The sequence below is a fragment of the Coccinella septempunctata genome, chromosome 3 (genome assembly GCF_907165205.1).
Source record: "Coccinella septempunctata chromosome 3, icCocSept1.1, whole genome shotgun sequence".
In the NCBI taxonomy this organism is placed as follows: Eukaryota; Metazoa; Arthropoda; class Insecta; order Coleoptera; family Coccinellidae; genus Coccinella; species Coccinella septempunctata.
In genome coordinates, this window is record NC_058191.1 from 19,886,874 (window position 1) to 19,904,612 (window position 17,739).

The 17,739-nt window shown below is 38.9% G+C and overlaps 5 protein-coding genes across 8 annotated transcripts in view; 1 reads left to right on the top strand and 4 right to left on the bottom strand.

Annotated features, from left to right (window-relative positions):
• The window catches only part of LOC123310584 (cytosolic carboxypeptidase 2-like), a 799,664-nt gene extending 790,559 nt beyond the window's left edge, over positions 1–9,105 (top strand). For both annotated transcript variants that reach the window (XM_044894135.1, XM_044894134.1), the window contains one exon: positions 8,675–9,105. In XM_044894135.1, coding sequence (XP_044750070.1) covers positions 8,675–8,900 — 226 coding nt within the window. In that variant the 3' untranslated portion in view covers positions 8,901–9,105. The remainder of the gene's footprint in view (positions 1–8,674) is intronic.
• On the bottom strand, positions 1,428–7,169 carry LOC123310585. Of its 3 annotated transcripts, none has more exons than XM_044894136.1 (2): positions 1,902–2,569; positions 1,428–1,562 (listed from the first exon to the last, which is right to left on the bottom strand). In XM_044894136.1, exons 1-2 carry the CDS (start codon positions 2,502–2,504, stop codon positions 1,554–1,556), a joined length of 612 nt encoding a protein of 203 aa, XP_044750071.1. In that variant the 5' UTR covers positions 2,505–2,569; the 3' UTR covers positions 1,428–1,553. The 3 variants fall into 3 exon arrangements, 1 of the variants encoding a protein (XP_044750071.1); XR_006537380.1 differs by lacking the exon at positions 1,902–2,569 and adding an exon at positions 7,110–7,169 and having other exon boundaries at positions 1,430–1,562; XR_006537379.1 differs by having other exon boundaries at positions 1,436–1,562; positions 1,617–2,569.
• Positions 9,106–11,573: 2,468 nt separating the features above from the next.
• LOC123310333 lies at positions 11,574–13,449 on the bottom strand. The gene is made up of 2 exons (XM_044893799.1): positions 11,943–13,449; positions 11,574–11,623 (listed from the first exon to the last, which is right to left on the bottom strand). Exons 1-2 carry the CDS (start codon positions 13,447–13,449, stop codon positions 11,574–11,576), a joined length of 1,557 nt encoding a protein of 518 aa, XP_044749734.1.
• A 142-nt stretch (positions 13,450–13,591) lies between these two features.
• Positions 13,592–14,527, bottom strand: LOC123310334. Its single transcript, XM_044893800.1, has one exon. It carries the CDS (start codon positions 14,525–14,527, stop codon positions 13,592–13,594), a length of 936 nt encoding a protein of 311 aa, XP_044749735.1.
• Positions 14,528–14,902: 375 nt separating this feature from the next.
• On the bottom strand, positions 14,903–15,823 carry LOC123310335. The gene is made up of 2 exons (XM_044893801.1): positions 15,471–15,823; positions 14,903–15,363 (listed from the first exon to the last, which is right to left on the bottom strand). Exons 1-2 carry the CDS (start codon positions 15,739–15,741, stop codon positions 14,903–14,905), a joined length of 732 nt encoding a protein of 243 aa, XP_044749736.1. The 5' UTR covers positions 15,742–15,823.
• Between the last annotated feature and the right edge of the window lie 1,916 nt (positions 15,824–17,739).

Consider the following 17,739-nt stretch of genomic DNA (forward strand, 5'->3'; position numbering starts at 1 on the left):
GGCAGATTCCTTAGTCGCATATCACTGGATTCGAGGTTTACTAGAGCGATGGGAGTGATATAAAAAAAATTTATATTGAATTTTCAAGGTGAGTTTCAACATTATTCAGTCGTTTTTTTCGTGTTTCATGCATTATATTTATGGTTTCATCCATAGACTAATAATTTATTCATTATTAGACCATGGTTTCATCACAAAACGCCTCAACTACTAATTTGTTATGTGATGAAATCATAGTCTAATAATGAATAAATTATTAGTCTATGGATGATATAAAAAAAATGTATATTGAATTTTCAAGGTGAGTTTCAACATTATTCAGGTGTTTTTTTCGTGTTTCATGCATTATATTTATGGTTTCATCCATAGACTAATAATTTATTCATTATTAGACCATGGTTTCATCACAAAACGCCTCAACTACTAATTTGTTATGTGATGAAATCATAGTCTAATAATGAATAAATTATTAGTCTAGGGATGAAACCGTAAATATAATGCACGAAACATAAAATGAACGCTTGAATAATTTAAAAGCTCACCTCGAAAATTCAATATACATTTTCTTTTATGTCACTTGGATTGGAGAGCAGGGGACATTCCAAAGATTGTAAAATGATGAAAGCAACTGAAAGGCACAAATATAATTTTAAAAAAATACGATTCCATTGAAAGAGTTCTTTCTATTATTCACAAAGTTGACAAACGTTACTGAACTCGTCCATTAGCCAGTTGATTTTTAGAGATATATATTATTTTTCAAATCACTTCAATTTTTTCTCTTCGAAAAAGCCATGTCTATTTACTTGTAATCTTAACGAATTCTTCGAAAATTTTCGAAAATAAAATTTTATATTTGACATGGTATTGGAAGTAGTGTCTTTTTCAACACATAAAATCAAATATACAGTTCACTAGGACAAAGAGTGAAATGAGGACGACTATCCAGTCCAGAATATCTTTATTCCTAACACTGTGAATATGTGAATAGGTCTTATCATTATGATATGATGAATTATTTTATTTTGCTTGCTGTACAATTCTGGGTAAAGGAACCAATAAAACTCTTTGTTCTAAAGCGACGTTTCGATGAATTTTATCATCTTCTTCAGGCTTAAAATAACAATAAAATATTTGTTAATTAAATAAACACAACATGGCAAAGTATAAATAAATAGACAGATTTACAACAATAATATCAATAAAAAGAAAATATAGACCTTATTACTGTTCCACTACATATCTGAAGGATATTTACCTAAGAACAATTGACAGCTGATGAATTCAGCCTCGTTAAACTTTTCATTATTTAAAAGAACATCAAAACAAACAATCAACAGTGTATAGGGAGGCAACATCGATGATATACTTCTTCTTCTTCTTCTTGATTCTCAAGCAGACTACTCAGCAGCCAGTGATGCCCCTGACTGAAAAGGCCTGAATATGGGCTCAGCCTGAAAGACTATGCACCCAATCTCTGTGTTGTAGTATTGCTTCTTATTCCTAATTCCTGGGTCCTGGGGCATCAGGAGTCTTGGAGTTCCAATCCCAGGTTAGGTCAACTGAGGGACATTCTTTATATCATTAATATTTTGGGATTTAATTTCATGCTTTACATGCTATAGGTGGTAGGCTAATGGAGTAAGGAAGGCAACAAGCAGTTAAGGCAAAAGCACACACAGGAACTAAGTCCAGGCCGACCAGGCATGCCACTACACTCGCAAGCCACTACTAGAAAGAAACTCAACCAGCAAATCCAGCACTTCTAGTTTTTCAGAAAAAATACAATTATATATGTTAACAGGTAAAGAACTCTCATGCAAGGAAAGTGCAGTATACAGCCCGCTACTTCTGCTCAAGTTATTAACACAACCGAAAAACAAGTGTACGATATCTCCTACCTCACCACAATCACATAAGTTTGACTCTTTAAGTCCTATTCTATGAAGGTAAGATGGCGTAAGGCAATGACCGGATCTCAAACGTAGAACGACCGTGAAGAAACGGCGTGGCCGGTTGATTTTCGAAAACCAGGGATCATCCAAAAAGGTGTTGCGAGAGGCATATAACGCATAGACACGCCCTTTCAGGGCACAGATCTGATAAAAATCGTTAATCCAGGTGTTTTTTAGTTCCCTACGGAATTCTGGCCACAGTTCTCTAGGTCCACCCGGGATGATAGGAGGACCAACCTTATATCTGCCTTGATTGGCCAACATATCAGCGATATCATTACCATGTATATAGGAGTGGCTAGGAACCCAGAGGCACCTGACCGCAACCCCGGCCTTCCTGGCCTGATGAAGGAGTTTGAAGGTTCTTATCGTGATGCAATCCGTACTAGAACTAAAATTAGCTGATTTGAGCGCTTCCAACACACTCAAGGAATCCGACACTATCAACGCTCTGGAGATATTATGCTGCCGAATCATTTGAACAGCAGTTCCCACGGCATACATTTCTGCAGTGAATATAGACCAGTGATCTGGTAAACGGGCTGACATTTTTATCAATGGGTTTGAGCAGAACACACCATAACCTACTGAGTCCGGAGATTTGGACAGCGACGCATCTGTAAAAAATATACTATGTTGAGGAAACTTTTCCGCCACTAACGCAACAAACTCCCGAGGATTCGATATTGAAAACTTTGGAAGGCCCGAATTAATTACAAAAACTCTGTTGAGTCTAACCTGAAGGGAAATTTCATAAAATGGGATATTCTGCATGGCCTTTATGAGTTGTTTTCTGGTGGACAGGTCAGAGAATGCCTGAACAAGAGGGGGTATGGATGTACGCTGCCAGAGATGGTCCAAAACTTCATGCTGTCCAAATATCTTGCGAACTGGGTGGTCTTCCACCTGAAGGATCTTTGAAACATACTTAAACGCCAGCCACCTACGTCTGTACGCAAGAGGTTGCTGTGCTGACTCATAAATGATTACATTAGTTGGGGTAGACTTCAACAGGGACATTGCCGCCCGCAGGACCGCATATTGTGCCCTATCAAGACGCTCCAGGTTATATTTAGAGCATCTCCCATAAAGAAAGCTCGCATAATCTAAATGCGGTAAAGCCAGTACTTTATATATTCTGATTAGTATGGCAGGATGACAGCCCCATGCTGTCCTGCCCAATGCTTTAATGATATTCAGTGCACCCGAAGTCTTAGCGCATGCAGTGGCAATCTGCCCGCCCCAGCGAAAATTGCTCTCAAGTTGAACACCAAGATATTTAAGTGAAGACTTCCAGGGGATATTCTGATCGCGACAAGACACATTAGGGAGGTCAACACGAGTCCTAGATTTAGAGAAAATCATTGCTGACGATTTTTCTGGGGAAAGTGAAAGATTCCTATCAGACATCCAAGCATGTATCCTCCCCAGGTCAGCTGAAAGCTGATCTATCATTGACTGTAAATCAGTACCACTTACAAGAAGGGCAAAGTCATCTGCAAACTGCAGGCTAACGGTACCAGGAGACAGAGAATCAGCAGGAAGGAGAGAATACAAATTATAAAGAGGAGGAGCCAACACTGAACCCTGTCCCAGACCACACGAGGGTGTCACAGGACCAAGGATGATCCCAACTGCTGGATGGGTGATGAACAATGTTCTGTTTATCAACATATGAACAATAAGCCGAATGAGAGTTGGGGGCACAGAGGCCATCTCAAGGTCACCCAGAAGCACAGAGGGAAGAACATGGTCGTAAGCACCTTTGATATCTAAGAATACAGCCATCACCCTCTCACCACGAGAGAATGCCCGATAGACAAACCCAGCGAGAAAAGCCAGACAATCGTTGACTGAACGACCCCTTCGGAAGCCAAAAAGAGGACGATCTGGGCCTATTCGAGTCTCGATGAGCTCCTCAATTCGATTTTTCACAAGTGTCTCGAGGATCTTTGTGACACACGGCATAAGGGCAATAGGTCTATAGCTGCCAGGAAGATCAGGAGATTTACCCTTCTTCAACAGGGGAATTATTAGAGTTTCCTTGCACTCTTCAGGTATTGTTCCAGAGTACAAAATCCGATTGAAGGCAGCCAGAAGGTGAAGTTTAACAGACATTGGAGCATGTACAAAGAGCTGATATGAAATACCATCCAAGCCTGGGGCTGAGTCTCTCTTGTTTGTCAGAGCCAGAAGAAGTTCATCCAGAGAAAACGGGGGGCAGGAATCATCAGCAGACAATGAGGGCATATTATTAGGGTCAGACTTAGCAAGGCTCTTGAGTACAGAAAGCATACATTTTTTGGAAGGAGCAAAAGAAGATGATGACGTGGAACCTGAAAATTTTTTGACTACTTTCCACATTTTTTGAAGAGTTATGAAGTCGATACCTTCACAGAAAGTTCTGAAAGACGATCTCTTTTTGTTTCTCATGAGTCTTCTACAAAAAGCTCTCTTCTGCTTGACAGCTGTATAATTTTCATATGTAGGTTCATTTCGATATTTTCTCAACATCGCTCTTCTCTCCTCCACCGCCGCAGACACCTCATCATCCCACCAATGTACCTTAAAAATACCTGACACAGGAGGTTTACATTTTGGAATGGACCTGTCGGCCGCATGAGAGATCAACATGAGGATCTCCCCCAATTCAGTGCTGGCTGAATCTTTTCCAAGAAACTCACCACTGAGACAAGATGTGTATTCCTGCCAGTTTGCTCTCTTAAGGTTGTATTTGCGAGAGGAGTACATTCCAGTATCCACTTGTCCGCCTGCAGGTCTCCTATAATCAACCAGGATAGGAAAATGATCACTCATGCTACAATCAGGGACAACAGTCCATTGCATGTTTAGAGCGATCGTAGATGAACAGAGCGCCATATCTACCGCGCTAGGGTTAACTCCAGGGGGGGTAAACCGAGTGGGGGTACCGTCATTAAGAACAATCAGATCCTCTGTCTGCAAAAACGACTCTAGAGCTGCACCATTTTGATTCATAACTCCTGAACCCCATAATGGGTTTTGAGTATTGAGATCTCCCACTAACAAAAATTGAGGGGTAAAAAACGGAGTTAAGTTTTTGAGACACGTGACAGTTAACCTGACATCTGGAGGGGAGTACATGCAGATTATTCGAAGGGACTGAACCTCAAGTGCAAGCTTTTGCACTCTTCTTGGGAACCCTATATTATCAAGTGGGACACATCTGAACGGAAGGTTGCATCTGATTGCTGCCGCTATTCCGCCAAAACCGTCATCTCTATCTTCCCTGACCAGTGAATACCCGCGTAATGTCACACTAATATTGGAGCTAAGAAAGGTTTCGTTCAACAAGACAATGTCAGGGTTATGGTCCCTAATGAGAACTTTTAAATCGACCATGTTCTGTAGAAGTGAATGGATATTCCAGTGTAATATTCTGAGAGGAGCCATTATAAGCTTTTAAGGTTGTTAAATTGAATTATTGAATATAAGTCAATAACATAGCCGACAAAAGTTGATGGCAGAGATTCAATATATGCAAAAAAAAAAAAAAAAAAAATTGACTTGTTTACTTGTTTTATATTTATTCATTATTATTATTATTATTTTTTTTTTTTTTTTCAATAAAGACGATTAAGTGAAGCCTGGAAGGGAGACTTCCATGCTCCAGTCAAGCGGTGTAGGAGTTGATTTGGAGTTATCCACATTGTTAATATTAGCTTCTTTGTTAGAGATATCTTCGTCGTTCGAGGAGGGGGAAAGAGGCACATTTAAAGCTGACTCTGTGATAATGAGTTTTTGAGGTGGAAGAGCAGAACTAGAGGTAGAAGGATTTGAAATCAAGATGTTTGTGTTACTCGGAGTATAAGAAAACAGTGCCTGAGAGTGGGCTACCTTATCATATCCCTCTGGCCTTTCTTTCCTCTTAAGTGGAGCTTTACTGAAAGTACGAGGGGAGGAGGTTTTTCGCATTTGTGTGGAGCTTAAAACAGGAGAAGTGTTGGGGGATGAGCGGTTTAAATTTGAGGGAAATTCTGAAGGTAGAGGAGCCGATTGCCTTCTAGTAGCCTGATTAGCTTCATAAAGTGAAAGATTGTGCAATGCCATCAACTCTCTTATCTTTACTTGCCGAAGGTATTCAGAACACATTTTATTATTAGCAGAGTGGGGACCTTTACAGAAAATACACCTAGGAGAGGTAGAACAGTCAATAAGATTATCATGAGACTCACCACAAGTTGAGCACCTGAAGTTACCCCTGCATTGGGTTTGTATGTGTCCAAATCGTAAACATTTACGACATTGAATCACAGGTGGAATATAAAGCGATACTTCAGTCCGTATGCTAAAGATTTCAAAATGTTTGGGTAGGGAGGTCCCTTGAAAGGTTATCAAACAGGTCCCAGAGGGAACTTGAGTTGTGACACCATTTACTTGGGAGGTACGCTTAAACCTACGAACTCTGAGAACTGGAACTTTAGGGGAAATACCGACTCCATGCTGAATGATATCCTCCTCGGTAATATCTGAACCAATGTCACGTACTATTCCCATCGATGTTACCATTCGAGCTGGAATATATACATCGTAGCTATCCAATGAAAAAGTATGATTTTCCACAAACCAATTAGCTTGATCAGCCATAGAAAAACAAACCCCAACCCGTTTAAGGCCTTTCCTACATATATTTGTAACATTTAAATTAATAGAATAATTCGAATTATATATTATCTTACCAATATTCATTGGGTTGAGATTACTAATATTCGAGTTAATGGATTCGATAATAACGCAAAAAGGACCTCTATCTGAAGCATTATATCTAAATGAATTTCTTGCATTAGTTACATTATTACGCCTGGCAATAACTTGAGAAAGATTTTCAATTTCCCTCAACAATTCAGTATCTTGTGTATCACTGGCTGTTTTGCTCAATACTGCAATTTCCTCTCGTAGGAGATTAAAATCTACAGAATTAGGGGAATTAGCTCTATCAGGGGGATCTAATCTACATAAGGCATGGTATGCCCTTGGGGAGAGAAGACTGGAGACCCGGGGTTCACCCCCGGGGCTCTCATTAGACATTATGTCCTAAGAAAAACTAGATTGCTAGAAAGAAGTACCAACTGACGAAAATACTTAATTCAGCCTAGACTTAACTAAACAACTCACCAGGTAAAAACGTAGCACAGATTAAAGGAAAAGGATTACGAGGATAAACCACCTGCCAAATCGTTTTAACCTAAAACCGATGATATACTTCTTTGTTGGTCAAGCATACAATTGAAACTGAAAGATCGTGAACCAGACACAATCTCTTATCAGTTGGCTGACAACCTGTTTATGCAATGCAAGTAGCATTGACTTAAAGACGCGTGATCAGTATTAAAATTGACGGTATTAGTTGTTACTTTTATGAAAACCATCTCTTTAAAAAGGATAGGTTTTGTTCGCGACACAATATACGCGGGTTGTCCAAATCAAATCGGTGACCACTCTGAACGCAATGATCTGAGAGCCCGGTTGTGGCTCTCATATTGACACAGTCATTATTGTGCTGTTTCGTCCTAGTCTCAAGATATTGTTTAGTCTGTCCTACGTATTTAGAGTTACAACCCCCACAGCCAACACAATAGACCAATCCGGACAGTTTACCCAAAGGAGAGCTGTCCTTAACTTTTGAAAATAATTTTTTCAAAGTATTACACGGGTAAGTGACAACTGCAACGCCCAACGGTCTCATAATATTTTTAATACTCTCTGACAAACCTTTAACATAAGATATTTTAAAGTATCTCACTTCACCAGCAACCGCAGTTGTCACTTACCCGTGTAATACTTTGAAAAAATTATTTTCAAAAGTTAAGGACAACTCTCCTTTGGGTAAACAGTCCGGATTGGTCTATTGTGTTGGCTGTATGGGTTGTAACTCTAAATACGTAGGACAGACTAAACAATATCTTGAGACTAGGATGAAACAGCACAATAATGACTGTGTCAATATGAGAGCCACAACCGGGCTCTCAGCTCATTGCGTTCAGAGTGGTCACCGTTTTGATTTGGACAACCCGCGTATATTGTGTCGCGAAAATAATCTATCCAAGCGCCTTTTTAAAGAGATGGTTTTCATAAAAGTAACACCTAATACCGTCAATTTTAATACTGATCACTCATCTTTAAGTCAATGCTACTTGCATTGCATAAACAGGTTGTCAGCCAACTGATAAGAGATTGTGTCTGGTTCACGATCTTTCAGTTTCAATTGTATGCTTGACCAACAAAGAATGCATATCATCGATGTTGCCTCCCTATACACTGTTGATTGTTTGTTTTGATGTTCTTTTAAATAATGAAAAGTTTAACGAGGCTGAATTCATCAGCTGTCACTTGTTCTCAGGTAAATATCCTTTAGATATGTAGTGGAACAGTAATAAGGTCTATATTTTTTTTTTATTGATATTATTGTTGTGAATCTGTCTATTAATTTATACTTTGCCATGTTGTGTTTATTCAATTAACAAATATTTTATTGTAATTTTTAGCCTGAAGAAGATGATAAAATTCATCGAAAAGTCGCTCTAGAACAAAGAGTTTTATTGGTTCCTTTACCCAGAATTGTACAGCAAGTAAAATTTTTGGGAACGAGAATTTATATTGCCTATTCAAGTTTTTCTGATACTCATTTACTTTGGATATATAATAACCAAATTTATTAATTAATGAATTCTTACTTCTAGCACTTTGAAGAGACAACCAGCCATTGACATCAATCAACCCATCGAGAATGTCATTCTAGTGAAGAAATCTCAAAGTTTGAACGATGTTGCCTCGAACCACTCAGAAAAAGCTGCCAATTTGAAGCCTTCTGCAAGCTGTGACGACAAAGAATGCAAGACAGATACAAAGATGAAGAAAAATAATAAAAATTCAGACAAAATTAGTTCTAAAGCTTTCAAAAGATAACTTTCCAATACAGATTTAACTCAAACTATTTTGACGGATTTATTGTGAATGAATCATTTCACTGCCATAGATTTAATAACAAATTTGGCTATAAAAAAATTCTTCATACGTATTAAGAGAATTTTTGTTTGTAATCGATTCATTGATGTGAGATAATGTTTATTGTAAGAGTTAGAAAGTCATTAGAAATTGATTTCATGCTTTATTGATTTCCTTACTTGAGTATTCATCAACTATCTGTCGGATTTAAGGGTTACTTCATACATCAAAACTTTAAAAATATTTATTTACTCTCGGTCTTAAATAACTCTAGATTTCCTAATATTCACACACAGATAAGTCAGTGTTCGAAGTAACATTCCAACCTCACTCTCCTCCTTCACCAGACATCTCTTCAACTCAGGACCTCCAAGATTAATCTGAAAAAAAATTCAATTCAATAGTTTTCCCTAAATCCCTTTTAGTGTTAGTTAAGTTTTTTTTTACAGCAGGGGGAATCTGCGATCGTGAAAAAAACACGGGGCTCTATCTCTCGCCCAGAGGAACCCATTTCTAGGGAACTCTGTGGTGTTACTCACTCTGCTGAGTTCGCGACCCACTAAACCTAACCTGCTTTTCATTGGTTCCGGGCATTTGCTATAAACCATTTATCCCTTGATCGGTTAATTTCTTCTTGTACATTGTCGTGCTAGGGTGCTCATGTTCGTCCATTTCGGATATCTCTTCTTAGTAGGTATAGTTTTAATAAGTTTCCGTCTGTGAAGTTTGTGTAGGTTCTATATTTGTTATCAGAATTTTAATTCGTTAAAATTTTCAAAGTTAGTGTTCATCTATCAATGTCCAGATCTTGAATCGTTGGTACTGCAGAAAACATCAGGTGACCTCATTTTTCGAATCTTTTTTCTGATTTTTCTCATAGCGTAGAAAACTTTTGGCTTTATACCATAGTTTTATATTAGACTATTTCAGTGAAGATTCCTGAATATTTTATTATATTATTTTCAAATTGTTTGATATTTTGAGAAATCTGAGTATAAAACCATGTCGGAAACCTCAGATAATGAGGGTTCCTATATGGAAGCAACCGATGCTGAAGAATTCAGCGACGGCGAACGCGAGGAGCTTGCATAGACAACTTATAGATGGGAAACTCTCCCTCTAATGTTTGGGTTTAATACGCCCCCTGGTGGGTGTTGTTATTTGTTAAAATGCTGCCAACTGGCGGTGATAAATGGTACTAATTGGCGCGAATATTTAAAATAACCTCACCCTTCTGATTCTTCCAATTTATTTCCTATTTTGAATTCTAAATCACTCACTCAAAATATGATAATATGATCTTATCGAATTTTTTTCGAATGATATATTATCATAATAGTGAGTATGAGTGGTTGGACATGTAAAGGCACTAAGAAAAACGAAAATTGAAAAAACCAAACATTATATTTTCAGTATAGTCCATACAAAGGAATTTTCATTTACAATAATGAAAATAAAAAAAACACAGTGCAGTTCAAAATATTTTATTTTATTTATTTATTTATTTTTATTTATTAATTTGGGACACAAACGGGACGAACCCAAAGCAGTGTCCACAATTCAGTGTTACAGAAAAAAAAATATTTTATCCACATATGAACATCAAGCCCTAAATTGAACACATAAATCGATGATTAAACAGAAAATGATATTATTATTCAAAAATTATACAAAACAGTGTGGTATACATAGGAATTCATCTGAGCGACCTCAACAAACCGGTACTACGACTGCAGTTGCAACGGCGAAAATAACCAAGAAGAATGGACCGAAACCTAGAGGCAGAGTCAGAAAATATATCAATGTTAGTGACTTTAGACAGCTCATTAAATGTTTTCATTAATCTGTGAATTGGAGAGTTAAGAAAATAGTAGGTACTCGCAAAGTCAGTAAAAAATGTATCCGTGTGTCGAGTGTTATAAGAGGGAACGACCAACCTTACATAGTTGGACAAATGAGTACAATCGATTTTGTTGTTCACCAGTTTGTAAGTGAACATTGCATCAGCTATCCTTCTGCGATGCTCAAGAGGAATAAAGTTTAATTTCCGATAAACTTCGGATGTATCATTCACAAGAGGGAAGAATCGTCTCTGGCAATGTCTCACGAACCTCCTCTGAACACCCTCCAGTCTATCTATATAAATCCCATAGCGCGGATTCCACACAACAGACCCAAAACATAAGATGCTGTTGACGTAGGCCAGGAAAAGAGTGCGAGCCACGTCGGCACTCCGGAATTCAAATGTTGTTCGAAATATGAAACCAAGCATCCGATTGGCCCTTTTCGAAATATTAAAGATATGTTGATCGAAGAGCAATTTGGAGTCCAACGTGATACCCAGATCTTTCACGGAGTTGACGTTAGAAATAGGCTCACCGAAAATTCGGTATGTAACTGGCACAGAGACGGGTTTTCTGGAGAAGGTAATAGAGCAGCATTTAGATAGGTTTAGAAGAAGCTTGTTTTCCTTGCAAAAATCAGCAAATCGATTTAAATCTCCTTGAATACGTACTGTGTCGTTAGGACAGGAAATAGAATGAAACATCTTTAGATCATCGGCATAAAGAAGAACTCTGCAAAATTTAAAACATCTAATAACGTCATTAATAAAAAGCAAAAAAAGTAATGGGCCTAAGTGGGACCCCTGAGGTACACCAGATGTGATATGAACCGCTTCAGATCTGAAACCACCCAAACAAACACGCTGATGTCTATTAGTCAAATAGGACCCAAACCACCGGAGAAGACTCCCACACACACCAAACCCAGCAAGCTTAGAAATCATTATGGAGTGGTCAATTCTATCGAAAGCCTTGCTAAAGTCGGTATAGACAGCCCCAACCGAAAGTCCAGAATCCATATTCTCCAAGATATATTCCACATATAGGGACATATTAGTCTCCACTGAGCGATTTTTCATGAAACCATGTTGTTCGGTGTTCAATATATTCTTGAAATCAAAATAAAGGAAATCCGTCACGATGCTCTCAAACAACTTACCAATCGCGCAGAGTTTAGAAATAGGTCTGTAGTTCTCAACAAGATTTTTATTCCCTGATTTGAATATAGGGGTGATACTGCTAACTTTCCATTTATAAGGGAAGCAACCATCCTTTAAAGACTTGTTGAATAAAATAAATAGAGGTTCAACAATCAAATCGCAACAATTTTTCAGGAAAGAGGAAGGAATACCATCAGGGCCAGGACTCCCATTACGCATGGACGTGATCTTAGTGCGGATATCATCGCGCTCAATATTGAAATTAGATAAATGCAGAGGAAACCCTTCAGAAGGTTCATTATAGGTTATAGCCGAGGAAGGAAGAAAAACTGAGGCAAAATAATCAGAGAACTTATTACAAATTTCCTGCGGGTTAGTCGAGACACCACTGGGTGTACCGACAGAATCAGGCAAACAAGGAGAACCCTTCTTATTCCCCACATATCGCCAGAAAAACTTCGGATCATCCACAATGCTACCCTCCACACTCGCCAAATACTTTTTGTAATCCTCTGAGATCAGATGCCTGGCTCTAGCCCTCAAAAGCCTGAATGTAGCGTAATCCAACGAGTTGGCATACATCTTCCACCGCTTATGAAATTTTTTCTTTTCCCTTATGGTTTTGATAGAAGCTAGGGAGTACCAAGTTGGATATTTTCTGCAGTATTTGGGATAGGAAGGGACTGAACTATCAAATATATCATCCAAAATCTCATAGAATCTATCCACAGCAGTATCTAGATCTTGGTAAGACAACTCGCGTGTCCAATCAATGGCACCAAGAGCTTCATTTATCGCACCAAAGTCAGCACGGTTGAAATTTCGATTGCGTGAATTACCCAAACATTTCTTATGTTGAACAGGAACATTTATATTAAACTGTAAAGTATTATGACTTGGATCTTCAGGAACTAGAGGGAATTCAGAGAGTTGAAAATCGGTTATATTGAAATTGTTATTAAGAACTAAGTCAAGTGTATTGCCGGAGACATTGACAAAGCTGTTGAACTGATTCAAGCCCGAGAGGGAAATGGCGTCCACGAAGGAAGCCGAACAGGGATCTCTAGCATTACTTGGGATACAGAAGGAATTTAGTGGGTTCATATTCCACTTTATTTCTGGCAAGTTGAAGTCGCCGCAGATAACAAAGGTATCGTTACAATTATTATTATTAACTATATCACATAGGCTACTTGTAAAGGAATTTAAAGCCACCATGTCTCTCGGTGGGATGTAGGCACATCCAATGTGAACTCTAGCTTTGCTACCCCGATCAGGAACTATAGTTACCCAAATGTCCTCAGCTTCTGAGCACCAGGAGCTCTCAGAAAAACTCGTGAGATTATTCGAGACTGCCACCAGAACACCACCCCCCCTACTCTTGAGCGACGAGCCAGACCTTCTATCTCGCCGGTAGACTTTATAGGAGTTATTTAGTACCTCAGAGTCTAAGATATTATCATCGAGCCAAGTTTCCGTTAGACAAATTATATCATATTCACTCATAGATGAATTTCTGTTGAGTACTGACAATTTAGATTTTGTACCACGTACATTTTGATAATATACAGAAAGACCCATGAAAAGAAAACAAAAAACAGAAAGAAAATGAACTAACAAATACAAAACCGACTACAACTCAGAGGAATTATACGATCTTAGATAGATCCTCTTCACTAGAGACCCTAACGACCCTCGACCTATCATCCTTTCTAACGAAGATGAAACCATTGCGTGTCCAAGCAAACTTATAGTTTTTGCTGCGTGTGACCTCTTTGGTCTTTTTCAGAAGTTTCTTGTTTTTTGGAGTCAAGTGTTCATTAATATATAAATTATCAGAGATATTCTCAATCTTCAAGCCCTTGTTAGGTTGCAGTGACTGACGACGTTTGGTCTTAGATGCTCCGAGAAAATCATCCCGCTTCTGTTTCGATGTGAACTTAACCACGATAGGCTTTGGTCTAGAAATGTCAAATGTTGGGACTCTGTAAAAACTATCCACATCGGATGAGTTAATGGGACAACCAATAACCTCTGCAACCCTAGAAATGATATGAGAAACGTTCTCATTGGCCTTCTCGGGAACACCACAGATCTCCAAGTTGTTGACTCTACTCTGTTGCTCCAATACCTCCATGCGCTCCTGTAAATCCTTCACGGTAGATTTCAGCTGCATATTTTCTCTGGTTATCCGCTCCATATCGACCATCATTCGATCAATCGCAGACATGCTGCGCTCAAACGAAGAGACGGAGTCACTACAGAAGTTGACGGATTCAAGAAGAGTTTCATATTTAGCAACAAGGGACTTCATTTCTGATTGAATATTCTGCAGCACGCTGAGCGAGTCTGGGGAGGCCTCCACAACATTATGCACAGGAAAGGCGAGCGATCGCCGCTTATGCACATCTCCCCCGCTCCTGCATCCACCGCAGTTCCAAGAAACCCCAGGCATTTGAAAGCGAGGAACGTCACCTTTAGAAAGGTTCACGCATTTGGCATGAAAAAATTTCCCGCAACCACTGCATTTCAATCCCGGGGATCTAGAAGAGATGCTTCCCGTACATGTATCGCAATCAGGCATGGCGGAAGAAGAAGAAGGGATATAAAGGATTGGGCTATATACAGGGACACAGTCTTCACTCCACAGTGGCCCGTCTGGGAGGCTTGAAAGAACGAACAAAAAGAGGCCGAGGAGAGAAAAGGGAAGACAGAAGGAAAACAGACGGATAGTGTACGTTCTCCTTTAGAATGGAATTCCCACAGCCAGATGTCCCACGAAACCGATAAGGTATTACGGAGGTAAACAAACCTCCAGTGTGGGAGAATTATAACACCAATGTTAAAAAATGAGGAAGATGAACTGTATAACTACTTACAGTTTCAAACTCACTTCACGAATATAATTTAAAACGAAGTATTTATATCATCGGGAAAACAAACCAAACAAAAGGATCAATCACCGAGACGTGCTCGACAGAACGACATTCACGCGTGAACGTTGAATATGAATATTAAACTTAAAAAAATAGAGATAAGAAAAAAATCGCCAACCCCTTGGTTGAAGCCGTTGGTTCCTCAACTGAGACTGAATAAAATTTATGGTGCATTGAGATACATATTTCAATATTTTATTCAAATTCAGTGAGGAATTGAGCTTTTGTGCACATCTTAATCTATTTTTGAAAAGACTGATTTCATCAGACATCTTCTGAATTCGTCTATTCTGATAAGTCAGTCTTTTCAGTAAATTTTTTTCGTGAATGTTCATCATCACCCTTTTCTTGACTGCTCCTCGTCTCAATAAGTGGATTGAATTTGAACAGCCAGCAGGTTCCCCTATCATCAGATCATTGTTGCCTTCATGGATCTCTGGAACATTGGTACATTCTTGCATTTCCAGAACATCATTACTTTCATCTGAAAATTTATTAATTTATTACTTGAAATAAATAGTTAACGAAACAGTTATGTAATAACCAATTTGGTTACCACAAATTCATGTCATATCAATTCATTCAACTCACCAGGAAGAAACAAGGACGGGTAAGCAGTATCCCAAATTCCTTTTCGGCCCTCTGTTTTGTAATTTTCTGGAAAATGTCTATCACAAACAAGATATGTTTTCCGTATCTGTTGTGGTGTTTTATTTTTCAGGATAGAATTATTCACTTTTTCCACCCAAAGTTTGAAGAGAGTAGGATATTTTTCTGGATTCGGAAACCGATGACGCTTGCATGTCCTATCCTCACAATTTGGAACACAACACTTAGGTTTCAACCTCATATTTCTTTCCATGTTGAAATTTAGAATATTCCAATATTCGCTCACCCGGCTAACCAAAAACTCAATGTTACCCCTGTGACAGTTCAACAGTGAAAGACAGAGGAAACCATAGACAACTATGTCTATGGAGGAAACGGAAATCGTAACGAAAGACCGAAAACCACGATGCGAGCGCTGTCTGGTGGGTGTTGATGAAATTAAAATCACCTCCAAACGTTTGGTAAGAGAGTTTCCCATCTATAAGTTGTCTATGGTAGCTTGTAAAGCTCAGAGAAGAGAATGGGCATTTGAAAGCTCAAATTGTCAACTGACCGAAACTGTGTCACAGTTGGTCGGTGAGATGCGCCTCTTGAGACAGGAAATGACACGAAATAATATGCCAAAATTCCCCACTTACGCCACAATTACAAAACCGGTAGCGGGTTCCAAAAATAATTCCCTTAAAGGAATTGTTTCGCAACCCGAAACAAGGAAAAATGATACTACAACGTTGGTTGCGAAGGCCCCAAACGCGCCCCCAACTAAACGCGCGCGAAAAGAAAGCTCCTCTTCTGATGAGGAGACTGTCAAGAAGACAACGGGAGTGCCTAAAAGGGATAAAATCCCACCCATCACGATGATGGGTAAATCAGATTGGGTAGAGATCTCAAAAGCTCTCTATACCAAGAAATTCCGCTATAACCGGGCTACTGTTGTGAAAGAAAAGATTATAGCCACAACTGTAGATGACTACAGAAAAATAACTAAATTCTTCGACCAACTTGGAAAGGAGTATTTCACATACCAGATGGAAGAGGAAAAGGAAATTTACGCCGTCATTAGGCATCTTCCAATAGAAGCAGATCTGGAATTGATTAAAAATGACTTGAGATTCCAGGGAATCGATGATGCTGAGGTGTCTAAAATGACATCAAACAAAAGAAAAGCCAGAAAGTCCAAGCCAATGCTTCAGATGCCAAAGGTACGGACACGCACAAAATAAATGCTCCTTCCCGTGGAGATGTGTGAAGTATTCGGGAAACCATAACAGCAAGGATGGTCAACTCACCAGGAAAGGTGAAGAAAAAAACGCTACATGCGCTTTATGTGGTGAAGAAGGCCAACCAGCAAGCTACAAGAGATGTGGCGAATTTAAGCTGGTGACCAGAAAGAAGAGAGCCGGCCAAAAACAGACAGAACAGAAAAAGCCGTCGAATAAAGCAACACCTGCACGAAAAGTTCAGGAAACTGTAATAACCAAACCTGCAGAACAGGAAAAGAAGAAAGAAACTTCTAAGCCTATGCGGAAGAAAGAGGAACAAAAGAAAACTCAATTAAAACCGACTATAAATAGTCAATCAGAAAAAAGAAACATATTTGAACCAGCCGATGATCTAGATATCTTCACGGAAAAAATTTTCAACAAGATAATGTTGAAATTTGAAAGAGAAATGGAGAAAAAACTCCAAGCATTTTTCAGTGAACTGAATTAATAGGCTTTACGGATATTAGGAAGAAATCCCTCAAGATAATCTCGTGAAACATAAACGGAATCAACACTCGGAAAGCCGAGAGCCGAGAAGAAATAATACCAGAGAGACAACCTGATATTATAGCCCTACAGGAAACAAGAATAAACCGGAACAGACGACTGAATTTCATGAATTATGAAACATATAGATGTGACAGAACTACAAACACCGGAGGAGGAGTAGCAATATTGGTGAGAACAGATTTGAAACACTACTTCAAAAGTAGATCCGACGAAACAAAAGGAGAAACAGAAACAGTGACGATTGTTGCCGAATTGAATCGTCAAAGAGTCGAAATTACCTCGGCATATAAGCGATCACCAAATGATTTATTGGAAGAGGAGATAAACAACATGTTGGAAGGAACAAAACCGAAAATCTGCATCGGAGATTTCAACTGTAAATCCCCATTATGGAACAGCAGAGCAGAGAATAGAAATGGCAAAAAACTCAAGGATTTCGCCGAAAAACAAAATGCCATAGTGATTGGAACAGAGTT